Here is a 27,936-nt window from a genome sequence, read left to right as displayed (position 1 = left end):
TAGGTATATTATTAATTGGTTATTAAATAATAATTAATAGAAACGAGAGTACCTATGGGGAGCGCTGTAGCCTAGGGCCCCGACATAATTTGGGGCCCCTGTGGCCATGTATTACTGTAATATAGCCATATACGTTTTTTTATACCAATCAACATTAAATAATTACTTATAGACGTATGATATAATTTATTTATAATCTTAAAAATGAATTGAAAAACGAAAAGCTTGGATAGAAGTGTTCGGTTTGATAAAACCAGGATTTGAACATCTTCAATTTAAGGACCAAAAATTGATAGATATATATAGAATACACTATTAAATCCGTTTTAATATCAAAATAATATAAATAAATATGTTATCCTTTCTTGTATATTTTGTCTATATCAATTATTGAAATTATTATGAATGTATTGATTTTACAATTTATTATTATGTGTGTGGTTAATTTAATTATTAATTTTTTTCTTGTGTCCGTGTGTACGTTTACTAGTCAAAATAATGTTTATAAATCTTAAACTTTGAGAGTGGTTTCTTGGTTTTCACATAAGCTGGTCTTATAAAAATACATAACCATAATTTCTTTTATGAGGCTTTAAAGTTCAAATATTTCCGAAATTGCGAAAAATTGCAAGTTATTTTGTTGTTGAAAATTCATAAAAATTTGGTTTTCAAATTGTTATGATGTATTATTTTTAACTTAGTTTATTATAACTTATTAAGTATAAAGAAACATCATATATTATAGGTTCATTAGTGTCCCTAATGCAGTAATGTATTACAGTATTACAAATATTATTGTTTAAAATTATAATCTGATGATATTTTGGAATTTATTATTTACAATATTATATCATAGTTCTGTATTTGGTCCTACTCATCTTGTTGCCATGGAACTGGAGTGAAATTGTAAAATATATATACAAATAGTAGGTAATAATAATTGGTTTTAAGTAGATGCTGTTTTAATCATTTTTTCTTGTTCACTGCATAAAATGTTTCTTATTGCTCAGTTCACACTGTATAGTAAAAAACTTGGTTTACAATTTTACATGCCAATATTCCATTAATAGTAGTTTTACTATAATTTACATGGATATTTAAAATAAGTACCTATATTTGTACGTTAGGTATGCACTTTAATCATAGAGCTTATACTTGGCATACTTCCTAGTTCCTACTTACTGACTACTTACTACGTTAGACTTTAGTAATTAGTATATGGTCAGAGGTCTAAGGACTATGGCTTTTATAATTAATACATCATTTCGAAATTCGGAATAACCTCTCGTACACATTGGTAAATCGTTTAACTACATCAATTTCCGCTTGAGCGCGCCAGTTGTACTTCTCGCTGGCCGTTATCGAGGATAAACACTAGACAACAAAAATATTGCTTTTTTGATTAACCTGCACGATTTAAGATAGTATCTGGTAATAAGTGATAACGTCGTAACGCTCCGACGAGTGACAAATTCCGTTCTTCACTTTTCCGAGACTCCCGAGATTCAAGACTCCAAACTTGGTGGCCATTGGGGACACTGATCGTTAACCCAAACCGTTGACTTCCAAACGCAATAACTATTGACTTTGAACACGAAAGAAGAAGCGTTCGACGGACTTCGTAACTCGTAAGCAAAGTTTTTCATTTAAGCGTAGAATACCTACCTCCAGCTACTGCAACACGCCCTAAATCCCATTGTTCGGTATTTATTATTAATAATTAAGAAGACGCCACACCCGCATTCAGGTTTGAAATAATGCATTTTTAAACACTAAAAACTTTTCTTGTATTTGTGATATCGAAAAAATAAAACGGTGTTGCACAGTAAATGTTCTCTTGTTTATAGTGTGAAAAATTGGTTCTTCAGCTTTGTCTACAGCTTGAGTAGTTCTATTTCACGCAAAACCGCTTTTGCTATGTTGTATGTTTGTAAGACGATGACAACATATGCGGGTGTGGCGTCCTCTTAACGGCGGTAAGGAAATTCTGCTGTGATAAACATCTTTTTCTTTCTGCACCCATGCATTTTAATTCCCAAATTCACTATCGTTTTAATTCTGGGGGGGGGGGGCATCAAACGACAGGTTTAGACTGTATAGCTGTACTTTTGGCAGATATGCACTAGTTGCTGGCCAGTGTTGGTTTTTTCACTTTTTACTTTTTTACTTTTGTCTTAGTGCACACTTCAAAACGCATTGGTCATACTTTGTTTGGTATAAGTTGTATGTTCAATGCTAACCCATCAGTTACAAAGTTTTCACCCTTGTCTAAAATGTAATTAGCATTTATTTTTTGAGTGTTATTGAAAATGATTCACTTTGATACTGTGATTTTACTGAACAATCTTATGGATATTGATTATGATATCTTTTATTTTCAAGATATGTTTATACTATTATATCTCATGTAATACATTTAAAATTTGCTTCTATTAGGATATGTAGTTATTAATTTACACAATAAATATATTATATTATGCCTACTTATCCATTCAAATTGTAATTGTATTGTTGCAGTTATTTGTATTATTAAAATTAATGACGATAAATAGCTTTTTTTGCTTCCAAACAATTTTGCCTACTTGTTTTAACTAAAGTCAAAACCTTAAATTTTGGTCCATATATTTGTAAATGTTTATAAGTTTTCAATTATTCACATGATATATTTTATAATTATTGTAAGACTGCTATTACTTTGTAATATACTTCCAGTTAATTGTATGAAATTGTTACATAAGTTACATAATTTTAATTGATCAAATAGGTAACCTGTAGTAGTTACCTTTTAGTTCTATAAGTGTGTTTCAGTAGAAAGCCAGAAAGTGAAATTATTGTTTTCAATATATTATTGAAATTACATTAGGATCCTAACTAGCGATTGCTGCTTCAAATAATTGTATTAAAATTAATTAATGTTTTTTTTTTAGATTATTGTGATTGTTAACAAAAAAAAAAAAAACAATGACCCTTTTAAAAACATTTTGGACACCTATTGTTGTGTATCCGGACGTGAAAACTGGTTGTAAATTTGTAGCAGCATATACAATTGTAAGTTTATACATTTATTATTGTATTTTTCCAGTATATTAATATTCATTTTATTATTTTTAGGCAATATCAATTTTTTTGATGGCACTTCTTGTTCATATGCAAAATGGAGGCGAATCAACACAAATGTATAATCCATTTTTTGAAGCTAATTTACGTGGTAAGTAATCTAAACGAATACTGTAGGTAATAGTATCAGGTATCTAATGTAAACTAATGTAATTTTCAATATTTTACTTTATGTTTTTAAAAGTCCATGGATTTTTTTACTGAATGTTTTGTCTCTAAGAGTTACGATAGTCAAGAATATGCTTTGTGTATACATTCTAAAGAGATGGTTAACTGCGACAAAATTAATCTTTTTCCAAATGGTTCATGTGGCAGTGTGACTAAACTAAAAACATATACTATTTACTGCAATAGCTAAAAAATTGATAAGATAAATCATATATCAAGTTTCAAATACTTAATGTATTAAACATTTTCAAATTATCAATGTTTTTTAGTTATAATAATATATTGTTGACGTATAAATAAGGCGTATATTTAAAATGCTCAAATATTTATATTTTAATTATTTTTCCTATTTTTTTTTTGTCTGAAGTATACTGCTTGAATACATTCATATCTTGATTTTAATTTTACACTTAACTGCTTAGGCTGCTCATATTAATAAACTTATGTCTTAATTTTTGTTTGCTGTCTTATAGAACCTTATTTACACATCCAATGTTTATAGTTTCATGTAAGTATCCATAAACTTCAACATATTTTAGAGCAACAATCATTTATTTTGTACTGTAATTTTTAGCTCCAATTCCCATTTTTTATGTTCTACCACACATACCTACTGCAAGACTTATAATAATAATAAGTGCATTTTACTTAGTCACTTTCATCACTTTACATTTTGTTGTAGTTTGTACTATGTATCTCATCGATTGTATCACAATTTTTATTATATATATCTTTAGTTTGGTCGCAGTTAACTTAGACCATTTGGAATAGATTAATTTTGTCACAATTTACATACATCCAAAATAATTTATTACATTATAATTTAGTTAGTATAAAAAAATCTTCAAATACATAGTACCCTCTACCTAATTTATAATCTAGTTGTTATGTTTAGTTATGTATTATGTCTAGTAAATTTGGTATATAAACTAAGGAACTTGTTGCATAATACATCAATGAACTTGATTCTTGTGGAATAACAGCTCTGATTGTACTGAGGTTTTCTCTTGGTTGTGCTATGGGGTGTTGGGAGGATGTTTATTGTACAAAGTCCGTCAGAACAAACGCATGTTTTTCGAAATAATACTACGCTAAAAGTAATTTCTGTAAAATAATTTTTATTTCATCAAAAAATGTAGAAACATATGCAATTTTTTTTTACTGTAACAAAATTTAGGTTTTAAAAATAATGTCAGTCATATGGCGTCCTTGAGCCGCAATGCAGGAATGCAGGAATGCAGGCGCTCCCCAAACGAGTCCATCGCGTCGGTCAACATCTGTCTCGGAACTTCACCCACAACTCGTGTGATCTCGTCCTTCAATTCATCTAGGGTTTGTGGCTTGTATTGATAGACTTTTGATTTTAAGTGACCCCACAAAAAAAATCACACAATGACAAGTCAGGGGAGCGAGGGGGCCACAGAATGTCACCAAAGAGACATCGAAATGCTGACCCAATTTTTTTTCCTGAGCTTCAACGATGACGTGTCAGTATAAGAAAAGTGTGGTTTCAATAAGACGGGGCAACATCACACACAGCTCGTGCCTCAATGGAGGTTCTTTGTCAAAAATTCCCTGGACGTCTCATTTCACGCTTTGGTGACGTTCCGTGGCCCCCTCGCTCCCCTGACTTGTCATTGTGTGATTTTTTTTTGTGGGGTCACTTAAAATCAAAAGTCTATCAATACAAGCCACAAACCCTAGATGAATTGAAGGACGAGATCACACGAGTTGTGGGTGAAGTTCCGAGACAGATGTTGACCGACGCGATGGACTCGTTTGGGGAGCGCCTGCATTCCTGCATTCCTGCATTGCGGCTCAAGGACGCCATATGACTGACATTATTTTTAAAACCTAAATTTTGTTACAGTAAAAAAAAATTGCATATGTTTCTACATTTTTTGATGAAATAAAAATTATTTTACAGAAATTACTTTTAGCGTAGTATTATTTCGAAAAACATGCGTTTGTTCTGACGGACCCTGTATATTTTCCCATACTAGGTTCCTTTTCTTGAGTTTTAGAATCTTGAATCTATTACATAATTAATTATTTTACTTTTTGTTTAGAACTTAACTATTATGTGGTGTACACTTTGATATTTTTCGCCTATATGGTGGGTTCATCTCTATTATTGCTGAAGGGTTTGAACAACAATCTCCGAGGATTTCTATTACCATGGTTTATTGGTATGGGATTTGTTGTAATTTTTTTGCTGGTTTGGTCTATTTGGCTGCTTTATGGATACTATATTTATGTAAGTAATTTTTATAATATTATTCTTTTAACATTGTTTTTCTTGATTAATAATTATATGTTTTTTTTTGACACAATACTGTTGAATTTCAAGCATATTGATTTTTGAAGAGGCACTGCTATTGCTTATATACATAAAATCATGATATTAGGTGGAGATAAAATTTTAAAATCATTTACTATCTAGTTTGTTTCCAACTATATCATTAGTAAAGTGATAAACCAAATTTATCTTTATTTTTAATTTTTAAATTTGTTTAGAAATAAAAATAAAAATTATAACAATTAACAATTTAAATTTAATTTTGGAGGTAGGTTAGGAGTATTTGGAATATATAAAAATCAACATTCAGATGAGTAGTTAATTAGTTAAGCATTTAATTAAAGTTTAGATAAGCAAAGTAGTGGAACAACATTTTGCTAGTACTCCTGTTTGGTTATGCTGATTGATCTCACTCTGTTTATCAAAAATTAAAGTACTATTGCAATAACTACATACACCTCAACAATTTTTTTTATGTATCTAAGTACTCCAAAAAATATTCTGCTTTGGAATAAGGAATTAAAAATGTATGTTGTCATTAAATAAAGTAAAAACTTACAACAATACATATAAAAAATAGTAAAATATTTGTATTAACGTTTATAGTTTTTGATAGGTATAATGTGTGCTTTTATAAAATAATTGCACAGTATTTTATAAAATGTCTACATTACATAAAAAAAACATGTATTTTATTTAAGTCCATGGCCCTAATTGTAGCAGTATTAATAATCATATTTAAATAAATGAATATTATGCTTCTTAATAATTTTACAATTTATATTACATATGTCAAAATTGATATTGTTTTTTTAGATTCACATAGTATGTGCTGCTGTAATTTATTGGATCGTGGCTGCTATGCAAGTATGTTTGCCAAAACTAAATAAAATTCCAATACATAAATTGCATAAAATAATCCGTTCATTAAATATTCTAATGTATTTTATTTTTAGTTTTATTGCTGGTTATGTGTTTACACCCAATACAGAGTGATCAACGAAATGCAATCTCCAAATATTGAGCTCCTCATATTTTAATAGGTCATGGTGTACGTGCACATTTTATTAACATTCTTATAAAGGAAATTTTTGTATTATGACTATAAAAAAATATTATTTTTTTTTTACACAAATCTAGTTTATTGATAGTTTTGTTTGCTACCTAAACACCATTTTGTTAAGACTGCCATTAATATATAAGAATTTTTGGGGCAAGGGCAGTTATCTAATTTCATATGGAAATAACTGTTTTAAGAAATGTTATATGAAATTTGATAACTGCCATTCCCCTAGTAAAATACATCTAATTTGATCAATATTGTAATCCGTCCATATTTATTTTTTATTCAAACTGTGCCTTAAATAAAAATATAAAATTAATATTATATATTTTAAGTTAATATTAATAATTTTTTTATTACATAAAAATAAATTTACTTAAATTTTTAGTATTTTTGATAATAAACTATTTATATATAATTTATTTAATTGTTATTATTAAAAAAAATTTTGGGTGTTATATCACAACTTACAAGTGATAAATAATTAAACTCCTATAATTTTTCCAAATGGGCATTTCCCACACACCACTACAGCATGCACATCACAGAAAAAAACTGGTTACTAGCTATTGCATTCTTTTTTTAACGGATCATAGAACACAGAGATAGGGTTGTTTAATTTATGATAATATGAATAAAGTATGATTAATGAAAGCACAGATATTTATATTGACATAGTTGATGGTTGGTAGTGATTTTGCTACTGGAACTAACTGGATAACCCACCTTCTGTAGTTCCATCTTGCAACCAGTGTAGATGAAAAATTATTTTCTAACGATACTATACAGATTTATAATTTATTGTGATATACCCATAATGATGGTTGATTTTTTCTATGTGATGAAATTTACAATTTGTTTTATTAATAAAAATTTTTATTTTATATTTAAATAAACAATTTTAAAATGTATATTAATACAAGATAGAAAAAATCATAGAATTTTTATAATATAAGAAGTGTAGAGATTTTCTTAATTTGATTAATATCTACTCCACGACCACCTACTTACAAATTACAATAGTGAATACTGACTGCCATGTTGTGTAGTTGTAAACATAATTTGTTGATACTTTTTAAATATTGCTTAACAAATTTTATTTTATTTGTACCTATTACCTATTATATTCAGAAATATGCAGTTTTATGTGTAGTTCTTAGTATTTTACATATTTCCCACATTTAAAACTACCTTTTTAATTTTTGTTATTTTCAAATCTATTGATGACCTCAGATGTTGCCATTATCATCTATTAAATAATTAAATCCAACACTAAGTAATTACTTTATAATAAAAATATAAATTTTGTATAAGGTGTAAGCTAAAGCTTATGCCAAATTGCCAACATCTTGCTTAGCTTGTGTACCTGGTACTGAAAATGTTTTAGGTGTTTACTTATTTTACCTAAGTAATTTGGATTTATATGCAATACTCTATAAATATAGTTTTGATTAAAATTAAGATAATAATTTATATTAATTTACTATAACACAGATAAAGTAGTCAATGTTATCAATACAAATAATACTATTGATATTGCTGTAGATTCAGTTGGTGGGTATTGAGACAAACTGTTGGATCCAGGAGTCAAATGCATAGATTATATTTATATAGATGTCCCTTTGTGATTCTTAATGAAAAAAAGAATAATAATTATAAATGTATGGATTTATATTTTATACCTACATTTTTTTGCAAACAATTAAATTGAATTAACCATAAAAGTATGTTATATCTTATATAGCATAGGAAGTGGAACAGTATTTTGTATTTAAATATTTTATTTTATATTAATAAAATATAATCAGAGATCAGTTGTGGGATGACCAAAAAAAATTGATCGTCCTTAAATACCAGTTTTTTTCTTATTTTTTTTTTGAAAAGTAGTAACTAGACATCTTTTACATTTATTAATTTATTCAAACATATTATCTACTATGGCTACCTGTTATGTATTTTAAATTACCTTTGCTACACCTAAAAAATATCTAGGGACACCCATGGTTAATGTAATCACATATGTTCAATATCCTATTACTTTTTTAATCTGTGGTTTCAAATTGTATTTAATTTATTTTGTTGATGTTGATGTACATAATATTAGTTAATTTGTTAAAGTTATCATATTATTGTTATTATTGTTTCTTTTTGTTTATTACTTTATTATAATAGTCGGTGATTTTTTAACAATAAAAAATACCATTGGCACAGTGATTTGTAAAAATAAATAACACAAACGTGGAGTACAACGGGTAACAGTTAGGCCTTAGGCACCTACAAATAAGTATGCAATCTATTTTGTTAATTTTCATTCTCGAAGGGACACAAGTCTCGCCAGCTAGTAGGTCAAAACCATTTACTAATATTATATATTATTTAATGGGACAATATTATATTCGATCTCCACAATAATATAATTGACCAAAACATTACAGCAAGCAGCACATACAATGTGTATAAAATTATTAATTATAAATTTATGTATTTTTCTCTCCTTGTCGTCCATGCGTTCTAGGCACTTCTCATATCAAATTTCTGGTTAAAATCCAGGAAGATCATTTGTGCTTCGTTAGCATAGGTCAATGATTGTTACTCTTCGTTAATATTTCATCCCTTAAAAAGTTGTTCACTTTTCTTATAAGGGGATGCTGAAGACATGTAGGCAATATAACCTTATAGGTAAGTATGCCTTTATTATTATTATATATTCTCATGTCTTATTGTAATACTAATAATTATTAATCTGTAAAGTATAAATGTGTACAACTTAAGTGATCTTAAGAGGAACAAATCACAATTTGTGGGACTGCCATTTTACAAATTCTGGTTAAAATTTCTTATTACATATTTACATACAAAGTAAGTGGAAAAGTTTGCACTTTATTCAGAGCGACTTAGTTGACTTGAGGAGGGAACTATGCAGTACTTCCATACGTGGAAAAAAAGGTACAGAGGGGTATTATCTGATTCCTGGCTTTGAAAGCATTCATTTTTAGAAAGTTGTATGTCAAGGTTAGGTTTCAATACTGTTCAGAGATTGTTTTTAAGTTGTAGAGGTTAGTGTCTATTATACTAAGGGAAGCGATGAACGATCGTTTTCCAAATTGAGACGAAGTACAACGAAAAAATAAAATGATGTTGTTTTTAAATAAATATTTTTTTTATGAATTTGGTACCGACCGTTTTAAGGAGTTCAATATAGGCAATTTTCCAAGAATGTACGTGCGTCTTGTGAATTTGTGTGTTGTACTTTTCTGATTCAAGGTTATTCGCCACTTTTCGCGAAGCCGACTATGATATTATTTTGTAGTGTAAAGGAAATAGCGAAGAGCTCTGTAAATGATACAGAGGGCTATGAATATGTTTCATAATATTAAAATGTTTTTATTTATGTTTGTTGAATTTATTGGTTTTATGATAGTGGTGTGTTTTTTGAGCACGGAGACACTTTTTATAGCTGAAAAAATGATTTAATCTTCAATATTGAGGGTGGTTTCTACATCAAACAAATTACTGTACTTTTTCCCGAATCCATATTCCGGAATGACAATTTTCCAGGAAGATCATTTCATGATAACCAAAATCCCGAATCCATTTTCCCAAAAGGCTGTATTCCCAAACAACAATATTTCACGAAAACAAATTACCTAATATCCTTTGTTTAAAAAAATGTTATTATTAGGTTATATAATATGTATATGGGTATATAGGTATGACGTATGAATATGTTATGTGTATATATATGTTACAGGCAAAGTGGAAAATTCGGACAATGTATACAATGCCCGGGCATTGCATACAGTGACCGGGCATTGTTTACAATGTCTGAGGGATATTGGGCAATGTAAATTGTGAAGTATTTATACAAATAATCTGCATAATATATTATGTTTTTATTGTAAATTATTTATATTACATTATTATACATAATTAAATAATCATCAATATAACATAATATATTATATGTATATTAATATTGTTTTTATTTTTTTTACAATAAATTACTATACTATTTAAACTAATTAATTAAAATTAAAATTAAATTATTTATTTTATTTAAATTAATAAATATTTATTTAAGCACTGCTCAATATAAACTGAATGACAGTATACTACAACTAAAGTAAAACTGTACGTACCAAAATTATATGCGATAAGATATTTATCGGTTTCGTTATTGGAATATATAGTGCATTCACAAAATGTCATTAGTGTTTAACCAAAGGATAGACGTAACATATAACTATTTATGCTTTATAAGAAAAAAAAATAATTAATATATTATATATTACTATGTCACTCAGTTTATATTGTGCAGTGCTTAAATAAACATTTATTTATTTAATTAAAATAAATAATTTAATTTAATTTAATTTTAATTTTAATTAATTAGTATAAATAGTATAGTAGTTTATTGTAAAAAAATAATATTAATATATTATATTATGTTATATTGATGATTATTAATTATGTATAATAATGTAATATTAATAATTTGCAATAAAAACATAATATATTATGCAGATTATTTGTATATATACTTCACAATTTACATTGCCCAATATACTTCGGACATTGTATACAATGCCCGGTCACTGTATGTATACAATGCCCGGTCATTGTATACATTGTCCGAATTTTCCACTTCGCCCGTAACATATATATAAATATATAGAATAGTGAGTTCCTAAATATATATAATTTTCATATTACAAAAACGATGATAGTTTAAGTATACCTTAAGTCTAAAGTAGGTATTACACAATATAGATTCCAGTCTCGGTACTTAAAGGGCCCCGGATGCATTTCTTCAGTTCAAAATGTTATTTCATAAAATGATAAAAAAGTACTTATTAGTAATGTAAAATATTATATTTTTTTAAAAGCGCATTATTTAAAATAAACAATTAAATTAACTAGTAACTACGTATAGTTTTAATAATTATTTATAATTTAAAAAAAAATATATAAATAATATAAATAATACCTTTTAATATTGAACAACTTAATATATTTTAATGCAATTCAAATTGTGTAATTGATTTTCTTTATATCAGTAATTTTTTAGCTCACTAGATGAGTTTGCAACTGTATCAATTAATTTGTCTGAGTCAATCAAAATTTCTTTTTTGATAGCCACTATTATCAACGGTTTGTGATGTTCTTGGTAAAAAGAAGGACGAAGCTAAGTTTTAATTATTTTCAGCTTCGAAAATATTCTTTCACAGGGAGTCTGTGTTGGTGGTATAATAGCAACACAAATGTATATAGTGTGAACAAATTACAAATAAATTAGATTTGTATGTCAGCTCCTGGAGCAAAACAAATGCATGCTATAGACATTTAGTACATTTGTTGCATTAAATTTTTTCGATGGATTTAACTTCAATATCTTTATCTTCATCAATATGTATAATTTTAAATGACTTAGATTTATTATCATGAAAATCATTTTCGGATACATTTGGTATATTGCAATTTCGATACTGGCAAGCAAACTGTTTTAACTCAACTGCAATGATGTCTTGGTATAAATCAGCTAATTTACATATTGATGTGTAGTATGAGTCCTTAGGAGATTGTTCAAGTTCATCAATAAAAGTATAATCATTTTAAAACGGTCTTAACTCACCTAAAAAAATAATAATACTAATAAAAGCCTGCATGGGCCTTTAGGTTATTATCTCACCTTTAAATTGTATAATAGGTCAATTCACTTTAACATCAAAACTAACAACACACTATTGAATATGAGGAACGAAAATTTGCTATGTCGTACTTGTGTAAGACAGAAGCAACACATGCGCATGTGATGTCGGAAATTGATTTTGTTGCCATTCAAAAATAACCACAGGCTATTGAAACTTTTATCAAAATATTTTTACTAACAATTTCGAGAATAATTTTATAAAAATCTTGGAAATCTAAATAATAGTGGTACAAAGTTACTTATTAGTCTTAAGTTGTTTTTAGTTTATAACAGATACACAAAAATTATTGAAAATTGACCATTTTATTTTCATTTAGTAATCTGACGTTGAAATCTTGACAAAATAGGATATTTAAATAGAAGTTAATAATGATTATTCCATTAAGGATTCAAGTTATTTTTTTAATGGAAAATATTAATCGCAGAGGAAGACTTTTTTCAGTTTAAGTTATATTTTCTTCACGTAAATAATAAAACTTCAGAAAAAAACGGCGCTTATCAGCTCTGTTTATGGTCGAATGAACCCAGTATAACATGCGTCCCTTATTCCAGCTTGATTTTCTATCGGTTGACACGGATGACAGATCGTGTTATTATGACAAAACTATACTTCCTAAGTAAAGAGTGAGGGAAGATTATGTTTCTAGTCGTCAAGTCATCAAACAGTTGGATATAGCTATAGTTGTTCTCAGCTCTCTCGATAAGATGGAAAGGCAGGAGCAACAAAACCGTGTATATTTAAGGTAGGTATTATCTTTAAATTTTTTTTGTCATTTTGTTTTAATTACATAATATGGACAGTTTGTCCATGTGTCATTTGTCACTGTGTGGATAGTTTGGGCGAATAGTTTTATACCGATTGGGTTAATTAACTGAGTTATATATATACTCGTATCGGGTGAGTGCTTATTCCACAAGAAAAACTATATGGGGAATAAGTATGAACAGGTTTACAGGTATTAATTTTATATTGTATAGTCACGTACGTTGACAATACATTTTATTATCATTGGACACCGATAGTGAAGCAAACAATTTTTATTCGTGAGACAGTAACATTTTTTTAACCCTGCAACTATCCTCGAAATGTTGATTCTGAAATGTCGTTTCATCCAAAAGTCTTTTAGTGACAACTGACAACTGTCATTGCCAAGTAAGGCAGTAGTAAACCCACTAATTCACCATTTTTTGTCTGGTTTATCTGTCCCGGAATATCTCGATCGTGTTGCTACTACTTGGCACGTAGGTATATTGTGTATTGTGTGCAGGAAACAAATCAAAACGTACGAACAGTTCCTACCGAACTATAAAATTATGTGTATTCAAGTTGCTTACCAGATACTAAACCTAAATCTAACCAGACAACCAGTACAGATTTTGCGTGGCGCATAGAGAATTTATAGATATTGTAAACAATTTATCGATCATGATCTATTGATGTCACATACTGATTCGTCTTGTTTCGACTTGTTCAAAAAAAAAAAAAAAAACAAAGCGCATTGTACTAACATTTGTATTAATTTCCGTAATAAAGGTACGGAGAATTCGGCAAAACTCTTCAAAATTATTCCAACAAACCCTTTTTACTCAAAATATGTGTTGGATAATGTTGATTGTAACCAATGAGACAATTGTTGAACAAATTAAAGGTAGATCGTAGATACGCTTCAACATTTGTGGTGTTGGTCAGTTCCTGTTTTGCCGCCGTTTCATTCGCCGCCGTACCATTTCGGAGAATATATTTTATTGCCATTACATTTCGCCGAATTTATTTTTTATTTATTTGTTAAATAACTTAATATAACCTTTAAGTTACAAATTACATACTAATTAATAATATTTATATGGAATCGATAATTACATAGTAATAATTTAGTTTTTTAAATTACTTAAAATTATTCATTGTGCTTAATTAAATAACTAATGTTGTCCTAATAATCAATCCATTTTATCTGTGGAGGATCGCTTGTCACTCCCTCCTTAAGACAGCAAATTCTTTGTTCGAGCTTAATGTATTTATTATAAATTCTTTTAACTTGTTTTCCACGTTGGAGAAGTTTCATGTCATCCTCAATTTTTGCTTGTTCTTTTCGTAATATGACGATAAATTCAAATATAGGTACTAGAATGATTTCGACCTGCTGCTTTATTTAATGCATAATGCCAACCTTCTAAATCGTTAGTTGTTCGCCTATCTGTATTACTAAGATCGTTTCAAATGATTAATATTTTACAGTATCTGTACTTTATCGCTTTAAAAATCACAAATCACAAATCATATTTTAAAATAAAAATAATCAGAGAATTCGGGGAAATGGGTTCACGGCAAAATGGGATTAATTCGGCGGCGAAATGAAACGGCGTCGAAACGGGATACGACCACAGATTAAATAATCTGTGATACGACCGTGGTGTCGAGTCGCCAGTAGGATCTCTGACCAACAACTGTGCCTACTGTTGAATGAAAAGTGCTGTTGGAAACGTCTAGTAAACTGAGTGCCAAGATCAAATGATTTTTAAGCAGCATCGAATACATTGTTTCACGTTGTTTAACAAAAACTAGTAATAATACGATATAATTTATTACAATAATTTGCGGTAGTTACCAACTAATAAAATTGGTGAAATTCTTTTTCGTTACTCGAATAATACTGCAGAGTAAAAAGTCATGTCTACTACAAAAAATTATGGTACTCGCTACTGTTAGTAGATAGGAACCTATTATAAAAATATTACCAAGTTACTCGGTGACGTACTCAAGGGAGGGGGGTTGGCTAAGGGGACTTCTGCCGCCTTCACTGGCCATGGTATGGTATAAGTCTTATATAATTATAAGGGCAGAGTATACAAACCATGATATTTCTGAAAACGGTTTTGAAGAAACATTTTGCGTATTATCAATTATTTGTAGAGGTTATTACGGGTTCGGGGTGTTATGGCAATAAGGACCTAGTATGTATAAAGTAAAGGATATACAATTCTGATTAACTCTGTTCAATCCCCCCCCCCATTGAAAAATCCTGGGTACGCCACTGCTGTGGTTAATCCATTCCGAGATTTTATAACGTCGATCGTCTTCTCACCAATAACCGACTACCGCGCGGTGCAGCGGTGCTGTATGAACCTGCTGACCCACCTCCGCGGCGGCCGACACATCATACCTACGATATTATTATTGTACAAAACATGACGTGTAGGCACACGACGACCATGCCGTCCGGTAAGATATCACGTATACCGAAGACCGAACAATGTTATATTACAGTGCTACGCGTTTGAGAACGTCTGAAAAAAAACGGGTCCGCGGCGGCGGGGGCGGCGGTGGTATACGGCGACGACGAATCGTACCGGATCGTAACCGGTGGAGGCAAGAACACGACCGACGACGACGGCGACGACGTCTTTGGCCCCGGACGGCGAGTGCCGTCAGTGCGTGCGTGCGTACAACAACACCGGGAGTTTGTGTTTTCCTCTCCGCTCTACGTGGACGTGTGCAGCTCTCTCGCTCGCTTTTTTGCGGGCACACGCGTACACGTACGCGGCACTACGACAGTCGCGTCTTAGACGAGTGCGCCGGTTCGCGCGCGTCCGTGTACACACCGCTGTGTCGTATACCTTGCAACAAGTTTTTCGGACGAATCAAACGGAGAGGACAATTCGAAAACAACCCTCTGCGCCCGCGTAAGTCCACCGTTCGAATATTATTTCGCGCCCACGAAATCGCACGTCTCGTCCGGTTCTTATCAACATCATATTATTGTACGTATTGTTCGATTTACAATAGTACATACGTGTGTAAAACAATTTTATATTATTGGCGTACAGCGTGTCTCGTACACTCGTGCCCGATACGTTTCTCATCTGTCTCTCATCAGGGGCCGAAGACCACGCGCCGCCGTAGGTGCAACGCAGCCAAGATACTAGTAAACCGCAGGTTTGTTTATTTTTTTACCGAATCGTTTTCGTCGATTTCGTTCATATTATCTCGCGTTTAGCGTCTGCGCGCTTCCGTTTCCATCGCGACGGCATGCGTGATAATAATTATATGATTATGTGGTACCCAAGTGCTTACACTAAGGTTTTTGCGGCTTTTTGGCTTTTTCCATGACCTTATGATATTATTATATTATTATACTTGGTTTTTCTTGCGAAACAGCAGAATAACACCGAATTCGTTTTCCGCTGATATTTCTTTTGTCCCCTTTACCTAATAGGTACACCTTCATAATAATATGCTCCCAAACAATCGATTTGAAAGTGTTGCAAGATCTTCGGTATAGATAATGCCGTAACAACGAACGTACGTTTGCAAATTTGGTTAGGAGTTATCCAATGAGGGTTACCATATTATGCTACTTACAAATGTATTGCGCCCTCTCTTTATACCTATTATATTTTTATGTGATTTAAATTTACCTGTAAAGTGTATAAATGTATTAGACCGTGACATAACGAGGATTTCAGTGTTGTGGGGAGGGATGGGGCTAAATAAATAATTGAAAATTGAAAAAATTATCTAGCTACATTTTAAAAGTTCGACAGTTGCAATTTGATTGTAATATTGTATATATATATATGTATGTATATTTCTAAAAACTTAAATTTGCTTGCTATCCAATGATGCATTATTATTTCATTTTAAACCATACACAACCAATAGCACAAGTAAAATATCTTTAAATAATTAGTAAAAAGTATTCTTCTTTTTTAGAATAAATAATTGTTAATACAAATTCAAATACCAACTTAGTACTTTCTAACATTATTTTAGATTCCGAGAATAGCGAATGAAATGTATCGTTGTACTTACCTATTTACAATGAAATCATTAACATCTGGAATAGTAAAAATGCTCCGATTTTCTACATCAGTGTCTTTTCTGATAGAAAAATTAATCTAGTTGATAATTTTGAGAGGTAAAAATTGAAAATTCCCAATAACTTTAGAAGCGTCTGGAAAAATGTTGCAATTTTTAAGCAAGACCAATTTTTAATAAAATCGATTAAATTGTTGTCGTGTGATTTAAAAACTAATGACCGCAGACAACTTAAATTTTTACCAAATATTTATTTTAACATTTTCCATGTATGGTAACATTTTTGAATTTGGTTTTTGATCTATTAATAGCCTTGATACATTTTTGTAAAATATTCTCGAAAAAAACTTTTTCACTGAATAAAAATGTTTGAATACTATGTTTGATACTAAGTTCCTTATAAGTATCTCTAATGGAAGTTAAAAATTACTAAAAATATATAGGCACAATTTTTTTACATGTTTTTAAAGTTCATATTTTGACAAGATTCGTCAAAATATCGAAAATTGTCATACTATGTTTCAGTTAGGAATTCATAGAAGTTTTTTTATTCATAATAGTTAATATTGATATTTTAATTGAAGATTTCTTACAATTTTTTTATTTCAAACAACAAAATAAGTTAACTGGAATGTAAAGTTAGTTTTTCATGAGCGTTTGAATTTACAACTTTTACGTTATTGGATTTTCATAGGATTTCAATTATCACCCATTGAATTTTGTTTTTTCGTTTTAGTTCAAAAACAAATAGCTGTAGGTGCTTGAAATTTTCACCAAATGTTGAAATGATAGTTTTCCATACATGATAACATTTTCAAACTATTTTGACTTTTCTTCAGCTATTTATAGCCATAAGAAATTTTTAAATTGTTGTAAATGATTTTTCAGTAAGAAAAAAGAGTTTTTCTTTTCATCACTAACATTGGAATTTTAATAAAAGATCACCTTCAAATTGTTCTACCTTCAACAAAATTAATTTTATAGGAAAATCACGCTATCTATAAAATATAGCCATGAGATATTTTCGATTTTTAATAAATTTTTTTAATTATAAAATTTAATTATTTATACAAGTGTGCTGGGATGACACAGCGTCTCAGCTCAGAATCATTTTTCTTATTGTAGTATGCGATGGTGTATCATTAAATTCAAATATTACATATCCATTATAACGACATACTCGACAACTACTGTTCAGTAGAACGCTATCCACTTTTCTATCTTTTTTTATAATATTAATAATAAATACTATATAATATTATGCACAATACATAACATATTTTGTTGCCAATAAAAAGTAAAAAAATGTTGTGTTCTACTGTTTCCTCAGAATATTATCCACCTGTATTATACCAATGAGGTTGGTTGTAGACCCGGGGTCCTAGGGCTCTGACTCGGGGCCCCAGTGTAGCATTGCTCCTGTAACATTTTATTTTTTGAACGCATTATAGATTTCGTAGTTTATTATCAACAATACTAAATATAAAATTAATTAATTTTCAACTGTTGCCCATCTGCAAAAAAAATAATGAATTAATGAAACTATACTTGAAATAAATATTGATAATTTGGAAATGATCAATTTAAGTGGTTACACCTTACACTATATGTAAGTGGGCGTGGTCCACCATAGTGTTTCCCATTTTCTCATTGGGCTATGACTGGAAAACATGGGGATACATACAAGAAAATAGTAGAAATAATAACTTATTTTCTTATTTATCATTCGTACTTCTGTTCAAAATGAAAAGAACTACTAGAAGTATAAAAGTTAACGGGTTTCGTGTGAAATGTTAATTAGTTTTTGAAAAATGTTGTGCGATTGTAAATTACACTCACAGTGAACAGGTAATAAAAATAGTATAGTAAATTGGGCCTAGCATTTTTCCATTTCTAAAATGGGTATAGTAAATTGCGCCCATACTATCGAAATGACCTCGAATTCGTCGATATCTATTTTAAATACTGGAGTAAATTTTATTGAGGTAAAAGCCGAACACATCTATCGCTTTAATCGTTGTGAATCACAGTATTTAATAAAAATACTGTGGAAATATGCCAACTACTGAAAATATGCCAATATTATATTTTGGAACAATTAAATTACTGAAACAAGTCATTGTTCATTGATTTGAAATGTGAATCAATTGCTTACCCAATCAGAAGAGTATTTAGGATTAATTACACATATAATATATATATATATATATATTGTTATACATTTAAACCGAATAATAAATAGTTGATTGACTTAAGTCTTGATATTTAATTATGTATGTACAATTAATAGTAATGTATTCAGTGGCGCAACTAGAAAATAATTTACAGAGGGGGATTACATTGTTTCAATGTATACACAAGTTATAACATGCTTGCAGATAAAAAAACAAGAGTTTTTTTAGAGGGGGGGGGGGGGTTAACTCCGTCACCCTGGTTGCTCCACTGAAAGTGTGTGCCTATAATGTAACTATACATTATTGTTGCTAGATTTCAATTGTATACAAATTCATCATTTCATATAAATACACAAAACTAATTAGGTATTAAAAATTATTTAGAACTCTTTAAAGTAATCAATTGAAAACTGTAACACATTATCTGGCTTGGCTATTAACACAGCTTTTATATAGTCAATGGTCATGTCATTCACATCCCTGTTGTTTTTTATGTAAGTCTTGTACTTTATTTTCATTTCAGACTAAAAGTGTAATTATCAAGTTATATTAAATCATATTTCTGCAGTGAATTTTTTTATACTTACAATTTTATTTAGATACATCGATTTGAAACGAATATCTTGATCCATATTATTCTTTAGATGTGCCATAGTGTCGTTATAAACAAAACCATCTTTGGTGATTTGCATTGACTTATTGATCACCAATTTCTGATTAATCGTTTTACCCCATGAATGATGTAATATATAACCCAAACGGGTTAAAACAGTAATCGTTCGTATAACTGGAGTTTTCAAAGATTTTTCTAATTTTATAACCCTTTTTATTATTACTACTGATATTGCTATTTTTTTAATTTTGTAATTGTCTTTTAATGAACATATCTATACAAAAAAGGTAAGAGCTATTGAATTTCAATTTCAATTTCAATTTATTAAGATTTTTAAGTGTCGACGTACGTATTTTGTTTTACACAATGTTCCGTTGATGGTGATAGCTGTTTTATTATTAATGGTACCTTCAAATCCCATTATTGCAAGATATCGGAGGAAAGCATAGTTCATACCTTCGGTTAGCAAATTCTGCAATTATACTTTTTAGTGTATTAGGAAAATATTTCAAAAATATTTGTATAATGTTAATGTAATAAATAAATAATTTATTATAATATATTAAATTACAAAATCCAAATTTCTAGGCCCTCATGAATCCGTCCCTGTCTGGTACACTATACTATAGCATATGTTAATTTTAAACAAATACGAGGTTCCTAGGTTAAGTTAGGTTTTTTTATTTATCATTTATTTTAGGAATAATATTATAATACAAACAATTTTTTACGATCTACTGTTCTTTCTTACATGTTTTAAAAAAGAAAATACACATTGATATTAAAGCGTTTTTTTATAAATAATATATTTTTATAAATACATTTTGTATATAAAATATACACTGTAAAAGTATTCAAACTTTAGATTGTGACCAATGCCGGATGTAATAACGGACTTTAACTTCACGAAACTTTGAATAATTCTCTCCCCAGAGGCCAGAATAAATTAGTAATTACGCTACAATGTTGAACATTTGAACAGAATTATTTTTAGTTAAAAATGTCCGTGACTTACAAAAACAATTTTAGAAATTAGAAAAAACAAATATTGTTATACTTAATGGTAAAGCATGTTTCATATTACTATCATAGTGAATCTGTAAAGTGTAGAAAAAAAAAGATTTTTAAGTAGAATTTTAGCTAACATTCATTTACAACAATATATAGCTGTAGGTAAATCTAGGTATAGGAAGTGAGTTTCGGTCTGATGTAATGCATACAATCATATAAACAACGTTTCGATCCTTAAACCAAATACATTTTTCATGTTACATAAACACAAATAACTTATAATATATTATCTAAGTTAAATGTTAGGTAACTAATAAATAATACGTACCTAATGGCTAATAACTAACAAAAGGTTAAAGACAGGGGTGGATCCAGAAATTTATCAAGGGGGTTGGGGTAATTAAAATTTATCCAACAGAATTTCTCACAAGTTATCACAATGTAATACATTTGAATATAATAAGCTCAAGGGGGGGTATTCACCCTGTTACTCCTCCCCTTGGATCCGCCACTGGTTAAAGTTAGTGACTAATTATTTGTAACCTTACTTTTATGTATTTTAAATTTATGTTTTTAGTTTGATCAATTAATTCACTGTTGTTTAAATCCGTGTAGATTTGTATACTTCCATCATTGTTTTTATTCGAAATTAAAACTGTTTTACATGTCATATTAGATTTGTTAGAGGTCCTAGAGTTGTTAAATATTTTCACCAATCATTTAGAGTTAAAATTTATTTGGTTTCTAATTTATATGTAGTTATGTATTACCATTGTGACCATTTTTCTTCGTAAGAAAGAAAATCAGTTGTGGTGGTTGTTATTACACTGAATCCAATTTCTTTACCATGTTCGTGAATACTAGTTGAGTTTAAAATTATCATTAAAGACTCAGGCTTAGTATTTGAACCACTTTTTCGTATTTTACCAACAAATTCACCTAATTCTTCTTCTTTTTCGTTCACTATACTTAATCTTTCATTGAAGCATAATTTTGATGTGTTATCAATATCTAAAATAAAATACCGCTCTCCAGTTGGTTAGTTTTATTTGCTACTAATTGATCAATGATCTATTTTGGTTTTAGTCAAAATACAGATCATTAATTTTATTTGAAAATAGTTCATTTCATTCAATATTAAAAATAAAATGTCATAGTAATGTAGATATAGGCGATAGGTACCGATTAACGAATAGACATCTTCTGTACTTTTTAAATTTAAAATTGGTTTCTCAGTTTTCATAAAAGTTGCTAAACCAATTGCACGAATTGCATAAATATTCATACTTAGAAGGATGTTTTAATAATTCTTCAAATTAAATAAACACTGATATTAAAATATTTAATAACAATAATAAAAATAAAGTATCTATTATTTATTTAAATATTTCAACACATTTTGTTGATTTCGAAAATGGTCTCTATGTTTTATTGTAGTTTATTTTTGACATGTAACATCATTTTTTATTTGATACTGAAATTCATTCATAAACAAATCAAGCTACCTGCAATATTAATGAATATTAAGCATACCTCAATATTAATCGCTATAACACATTGATATCGGTTATCAAATACATTTAAAAAATTATAACATATCATGTTCCTTATATTATTGATTAATTTACTTAGGTTTTTTTAATATAATAAGTTGGATTCTTAAGTTCTATGTTAAGTTAAAGAAGGTTATAATTTAGATAAAATATAGATAAAACCTAACTTAAATTATTTATCGGGATTAGTAATGCTGTATGTTTTTATACATGTTTTTTCGAGTTCAAAAATAGTATCTTGTGAGACGATAAATGAATATTGTTCAATTATCTTTATTGTTTGTTAAGTGCTATTTGCTGTTAAATGTATCCGTTCGTTATATTGGCAGTTTTTCAAGAAACAAAACATTCAACTCTGTATATGATCATATTATTTCATAACACCATATAATAGTCATGTGCTAAATATACACTAAATATTATTAACCACGGCGCTCTGTTTAATTAATAGAATTTAGCGTATTTATCATTTCTGCAACACTGGTAGGTCTTTCATTGACCTTCCTACGCGTTTCACTACCGAGTACAGACCGTATACAATTTCACCTAATCAATTAAATATGTATTATTATTGTGTTTTATTTGATATTAGGCTTCAACTTCATTGATTATTAGCTGTGCCAGTGTCACATAAAAGTTATTTTTAAATTATCTATTTTGTTATTATTTTTATTATTAGTCTCTAAGTCGTTTTTAAACAATAAAGTGCATACAATCTAGTGAATAATGTATAATAATTTAGTGTTTATATTTTTTTAAAACCTCAGGTATCGTTGTATTTTGTACTAGGTATAGGTGCCTAGAACCTACACTCAAAAATGTCATGTAATACGAAACTCACAAGGAAACTGTACGAGGCTCTGCTTTCTACCAATGTGATTTTAAATACTAAATACTAGTTGGCATATCGCGTTGTAGCCAACAGTATTGAATTTCAAAAAAAAAAACGATGAAAGTGATTTAAACGTCAAAACGTAGATGAGAAACTATATGCGAAATGTTAATAGTTGACATAAAAAAAAAAGCTGCTTTGCATAAATGACATTTTGATTCTAAAGTATAACGTACGCGTACCTACTAAAAATATATTATTGTATTTATTATTTACCTTTGTAAATTGTTTTATCCAACTTAGTTTTCTACATAAATCCATTCTTGATTCATAAGAGATTAAATTTCGGAGAATTGTGCTTCATTAAATTTTCAATAGACGAATTTTTAAGCTCTGAATACATCTTTATTACATTGATTATGAAATAAGTTGGAGGGAATCGATCACCATAACCACACGTTTTCTGCTGACAGACTAAAGCCGGGTTGACACTGTTCACAGTTACGTCGTCTGTCCTTGTTGTGTAGCTTTTATTGTATTCATATTGTCCTAGTAATCATGGATCATCCACACACCATAACTTACCGGGAAATTCCCAGAGTTAGGCCAAGGTCAACTTTTAGATACGACACGATACACGAAATAGCTTAACCCGGTTTAATTGACTGACCATTGACGATGGAAATTACTACGGCTACCAGTACGCAAGTAAATGTATACCGTGGTTGAACAATTAATACCCTTACCAATATCGTTAAAGTGTGCCAGGTTCTCCTTAAATTTACATTGGCCCAGGGCCACCCACCCCTTCGAAATATTACAAAAAAATAAATATTTTACGAATCGAACTGGGAATAATCAGATAAATAATACGATAATACAAAAGTTGATGATAAAATAGTATTAGTGTAACCGTATAATTAAAACGAAATACCCCTAAAATGCATAGCCAAACATTATTTAAACGAAAAAAAAATGTCTTGGTGCCAATAACTATATCCCTACCAGTATTGACAAGTATTCTATGTTGAGCGTTTGAGCCATTGTCTTATAAAATATCGTCAAACAAAGACAATGGCAAAATAAAATATTATCGTGGACATAAATAGACTAGGTTAGAGAGCCTAGATAATAAATATATAATATATTATAATAGCTGATCCAGTGCACTTTGTTGCCTTTAAAAATTCCAACTCTGTATGTGACTCGATGGTGATAATGCGAGGTTAGGTCTGCAGTATATTATGCCTACCTGTTGTGTATTGCAGACCCCGCTTGATGAATACTTTATATAAATAATAGTTTTATTTTTATTTTGATTGTGGACACACCGATGAGAGGCCATTAGTGGAACTCAGCCACCTTGTTAGGCAATGTGCGTAAATTCAATTTCATGCATGCTTATATACCTGATTTTCCCGATGAACCACTGCAGGCAACCAATAAACAAAAAAATACCCATTTCTACTAAATATATTTATATTTCTCCTATAACCAATAGCAACCGTATATAAACAAATATTTCCTTCGTAAATCTTAAAATCCCTGTTTGTGCAACTCCCCGGGTCGGACCTATCGGGTCCAACTGTGAATCTAAACCATCCAGGGCGTCACCCAAACGCATACAAAAAAATGTATTCAAATCGGTCCAGTCGTTTAGGAGGAGTTCAGTGACATACACACGTACAGTAGCATTATATATATAAAGAAGATATATTATCTAGGCTCTCTAGACAAGGCTGTCAACTCGGCCTCATACCAGATAATATCAGATATTGTTTAGTCTAGTAGTTGATTAGTCTATTATTACTTAATTATCATTCGTCAATTGTAGAAATAATCAAATTTTATAGTTACAAATTTGCTTATTTGCATGACACTTGTACTCTGATCGTGTTAACCCATTACAATAAAACGTATTAGTAACTATTTTATTAGCCCAACAAATGTTTAAAAAGACGTACAACTCAATCTGACGCTACTGAAAGTTTAAATTCCACCCTGTATGGTACTTATTTATTACTTAAATAATTAAAAATATCGTTTAGTTTATTTAAATAAGATTATTGGTATGGGATTCTGCCTAAGTAGCTGAGGAAGTATGGATATAGAAGCGCTCAACAGGCTCTATAAGTTTCTCATGGGAAATAAATTATGAAAATGATACAAGGGCCCAAAATTGTTGGCTAATAGAAATGTACTGTCTATGTACCTGAAAATATGATTTTGTATGTGGTTCACGGTTTTATTTTTAAAAAGTCTTGCTAACAATTTTTTTTATTTGAGAAGCATTGGTAAAAAAAAAATGTTTTCGATCAACTCGATTTCACGTCACCGTTGGAATGTACATAAAGTCTTGTGCAGTGAGACGAAATTTCTACGAAATGACTAACGAGTTTTCAGAATTCTGTATTAAATTGCACTGCATCTTTTATTTTTTTTAAACCTGCAGTGCTTCTGATTTCAAGTTTTTAAGTTTATCTGCTGTTTTTTTATTTTCACTATTTCCACGTACTCAAAATGAGGTGTCTTCAACGCAGTTTTCACTTTTGAGTTTTGATATTAGATAAAAGTCACAAGGTGTTAAATACTTAAATCTGGTGAATGTTGGAGGGGAGCCTGAATGGCACTGAGTTACGAATATCAGCCAAAAGCTGTTTTGTGGACAAAAAATTATGACGGACTAGCATTGTGTTAGTTCGTTTTAATGTTGTCAGTAGTTTCATTTTTTACTGTTCTTCAAATTCCGTAAAAGTGTTTAGAAAAGTATACCTATCAATAAATGCACGATAAAGTACTGAGAATGTTTAAAAAAATTGGATTTATTATACGTGAGGATAAATTTAGGATTGGTTATTTGCATTTTACAACTTTTGTGACAAATATTGTAATTTTGTTGGATAATAATTTTTTTTATTTATCTCGTTGTCAAATGGCTGACGAACGAATACTCGGTAAATACTGTTTGGCGATCGTGCAGTATCATTATAAAAATAATACAGTTTTGTCATATTTTATAACTTTATAAGTATAGAATAGGGAGAAACTATAAAAAAGCCCAGTTCAGTGATGCAACAATTTTGAATTTACCTCTGAAAACTTATTTAAGTTATATACATTCAAGTATATATTTTTTGGGTTGGACAATTTTAATTAATATTAGACAACTTAATCAAATATTTTATATTTATTGACTATACCTATATTACCGTTGATTGAAATTTATTTAAAATTATCGGAACTCCGTGAGCCAGACTCCTGAAACAATGGCCGCTGGTTTTTTTTAAAGAATAAACAAAAATATACAATATAGCCATATAGGTACTCTGTATAATGAATAGTTGCCATAGCCCAGTAATAATTAATTATTGTACAGAAATAATTGAGTTTCATATAAATACCTATATTTTTTTAAAATAATTTCAAAATATTACACTCTGAAAAATTACAAATGATCCTCCCTTTGCCTCTAACTTCACTTTTCACAAATACCTAGGCATGAAAACAGTAGGAGAAGAAGCTGCTGTCTTCTTCAAACGTTTAAATATTAGATTAGAAAACCACAAAAATTCTCTGATAAAAGCTTACGTATTCCGTCACTTTCTGGGATTCCCCGTTCCAGGCTCAAAAAGAAATGGTGTGGAGATCTTTTAATTTAATCCTGTAATAACGTGAATTTCGTGTTAAGTGCTATTAAGTGGTTCCTTATTAGTTATTTATGCAACCTGAATAATGTTACCTGATTAATGTATTCCCTTCTCGTATAGACTTATTGTGTTTAGTTGATATACATTGTATATTTCTTATAAAGAAAAAATTTTAAATAATGATCTCAACTATCGATTCAGTTTAAAAATTGCATTTCATAGTATTCTATGATCGTATTATAGTACAAGCATTTCTCTTGTAGTCAAATAACTCAAATATTACCTTAGAATTTCTGTTTTAATCTCGATTAAGTAATATTAAAATTAAATTTAGTTTATTTAGCTAGTAATGTTTGGAATTTAATATTTCAAAAACGAAACTATGTCTTTTACATTTACATTTTACAGAAATATAATGGTTTTAAATGTGTATAAAAGCAATAAGAGGAGTGGAAATTGTACACTTAGAAATTTTTCTACGAGTCAAATATTACCTTATAGGTATCACACATTGATACATTTCACAACTTAAAATTATGAGTTATTTAAATATATAATACATAGTAACATAATACATGAAATATAATAATAACGCTGAAGCACCCTTCCCCCTTCTTGGCTCTGATGTACCCTTCACCATTATAAGAATTTTTTTTTTAAAGTTATTGGTTCTTTAGATTGTTATAATTACAGCAAACATTATAGTAAGGAATAATACATTATCAGGTAGGTACAACTATGATAAATTATCATTTCCATTTATTGAAGAAGAAACTCGTTCCAAAAGGAACGGATTTCTAGAACTAGTTTTTTTGTAGGTACGAAGCTTGGAACTGCTTCTTCTAAAAATAAAGAAAAAAGAAAATGAACAAATTATTTTTTTTTTTTAGGAACGTGAAAGAAAATCACAGTTTCTTTACATTTTAAAAATAT

At 29.5% G+C, this 27,936-nt stretch overlaps 3 protein-coding genes across 3 annotated transcripts in view; 2 read left to right on the top strand and 1 right to left on the bottom strand.

Annotated features, from left to right (window-relative positions):
- The first annotated feature begins 1,416 nt into the window (after window positions 1–1,416).
- On the top strand, window positions 1,417–6,712 carry LOC111026932. The gene is made up of 6 exons (XM_022305127.1): window positions 1,417–1,628; window positions 2,928–3,048; window positions 3,112–3,208; window positions 5,355–5,542; window positions 6,401–6,451; window positions 6,541–6,712. The coding sequence occupies exons 2-6, from the start codon at window positions 2,962–2,964 to the stop codon at window positions 6,622–6,624; spliced, it is 507 nt and encodes a 168-aa protein (XP_022160819.1). The 5' UTR covers window positions 1,417–1,628; window positions 2,928–2,961; the 3' UTR covers window positions 6,625–6,712.
- Window positions 6,713–15,806: 9,094 nt separating this feature from the next.
- The window catches only part of LOC111026907 (rho guanine nucleotide exchange factor 17), a 72,098-nt gene continuing 59,968 nt past the window's right edge, over window positions 15,807–27,936 (top strand). The window contains exon 1 of the mRNA XM_022305086.1: window positions 15,807–16,291. The gene's annotated coding sequence lies outside the window, so the exon portion shown is untranslated. The remainder of the gene's footprint in view (window positions 16,292–27,936) is intronic.
- LOC111026939 (ciliogenesis-associated TTC17-interacting protein-like) lies at window positions 19,717–22,510 on the bottom strand. Its single transcript, XM_022305132.1, is given in 7 exon segments — window positions 19,717–19,731; window positions 19,734–19,871; window positions 19,935–20,234; window positions 20,310–20,432; window positions 21,520–21,661; window positions 21,742–21,982; window positions 22,154–22,510. Coding segments are annotated over 7 exon segments (1,062 nt in total). The 5' UTR covers window positions 22,257–22,510.

The sequence above is a fragment of the Myzus persicae genome, unplaced genomic scaffold (genome assembly GCF_001856785.1).
Source record: "Myzus persicae strain clone G006 unplaced genomic scaffold, MPER_G0061.0, whole genome shotgun sequence".
Classification (NCBI taxonomy): Eukaryota; Metazoa; Arthropoda; class Insecta; order Hemiptera; family Aphididae; genus Myzus; species Myzus persicae.
Note: the sequence above shows the minus strand (reverse complement) of the source record. Positions and strands in the feature narration are given on the sequence as shown.

Bases quoted from the DNA above. Each gene is read 5' to 3' on its own strand.
- LOC111026932 (XM_022305127.1), top strand. From the start codon at position 2,962: ATGACCCTTTTAAAAACATTTTGGACACCTATTGTTGTGTATCCGGAC. The intron at 5,543-6,400 runs GTAAGTAATTTT...TTGTTTTTTTAG, and splicing joins TTTATGGATACTATATTTAT to ATTCACATAGTATGTGCTGC. The intron at 6,452-6,540 runs GTATGTTTGCCA...TTTTATTTTTAG, and splicing joins GGATCGTGGCTGCTATGCAA to TTTTATTGCTGGTTATGTGT.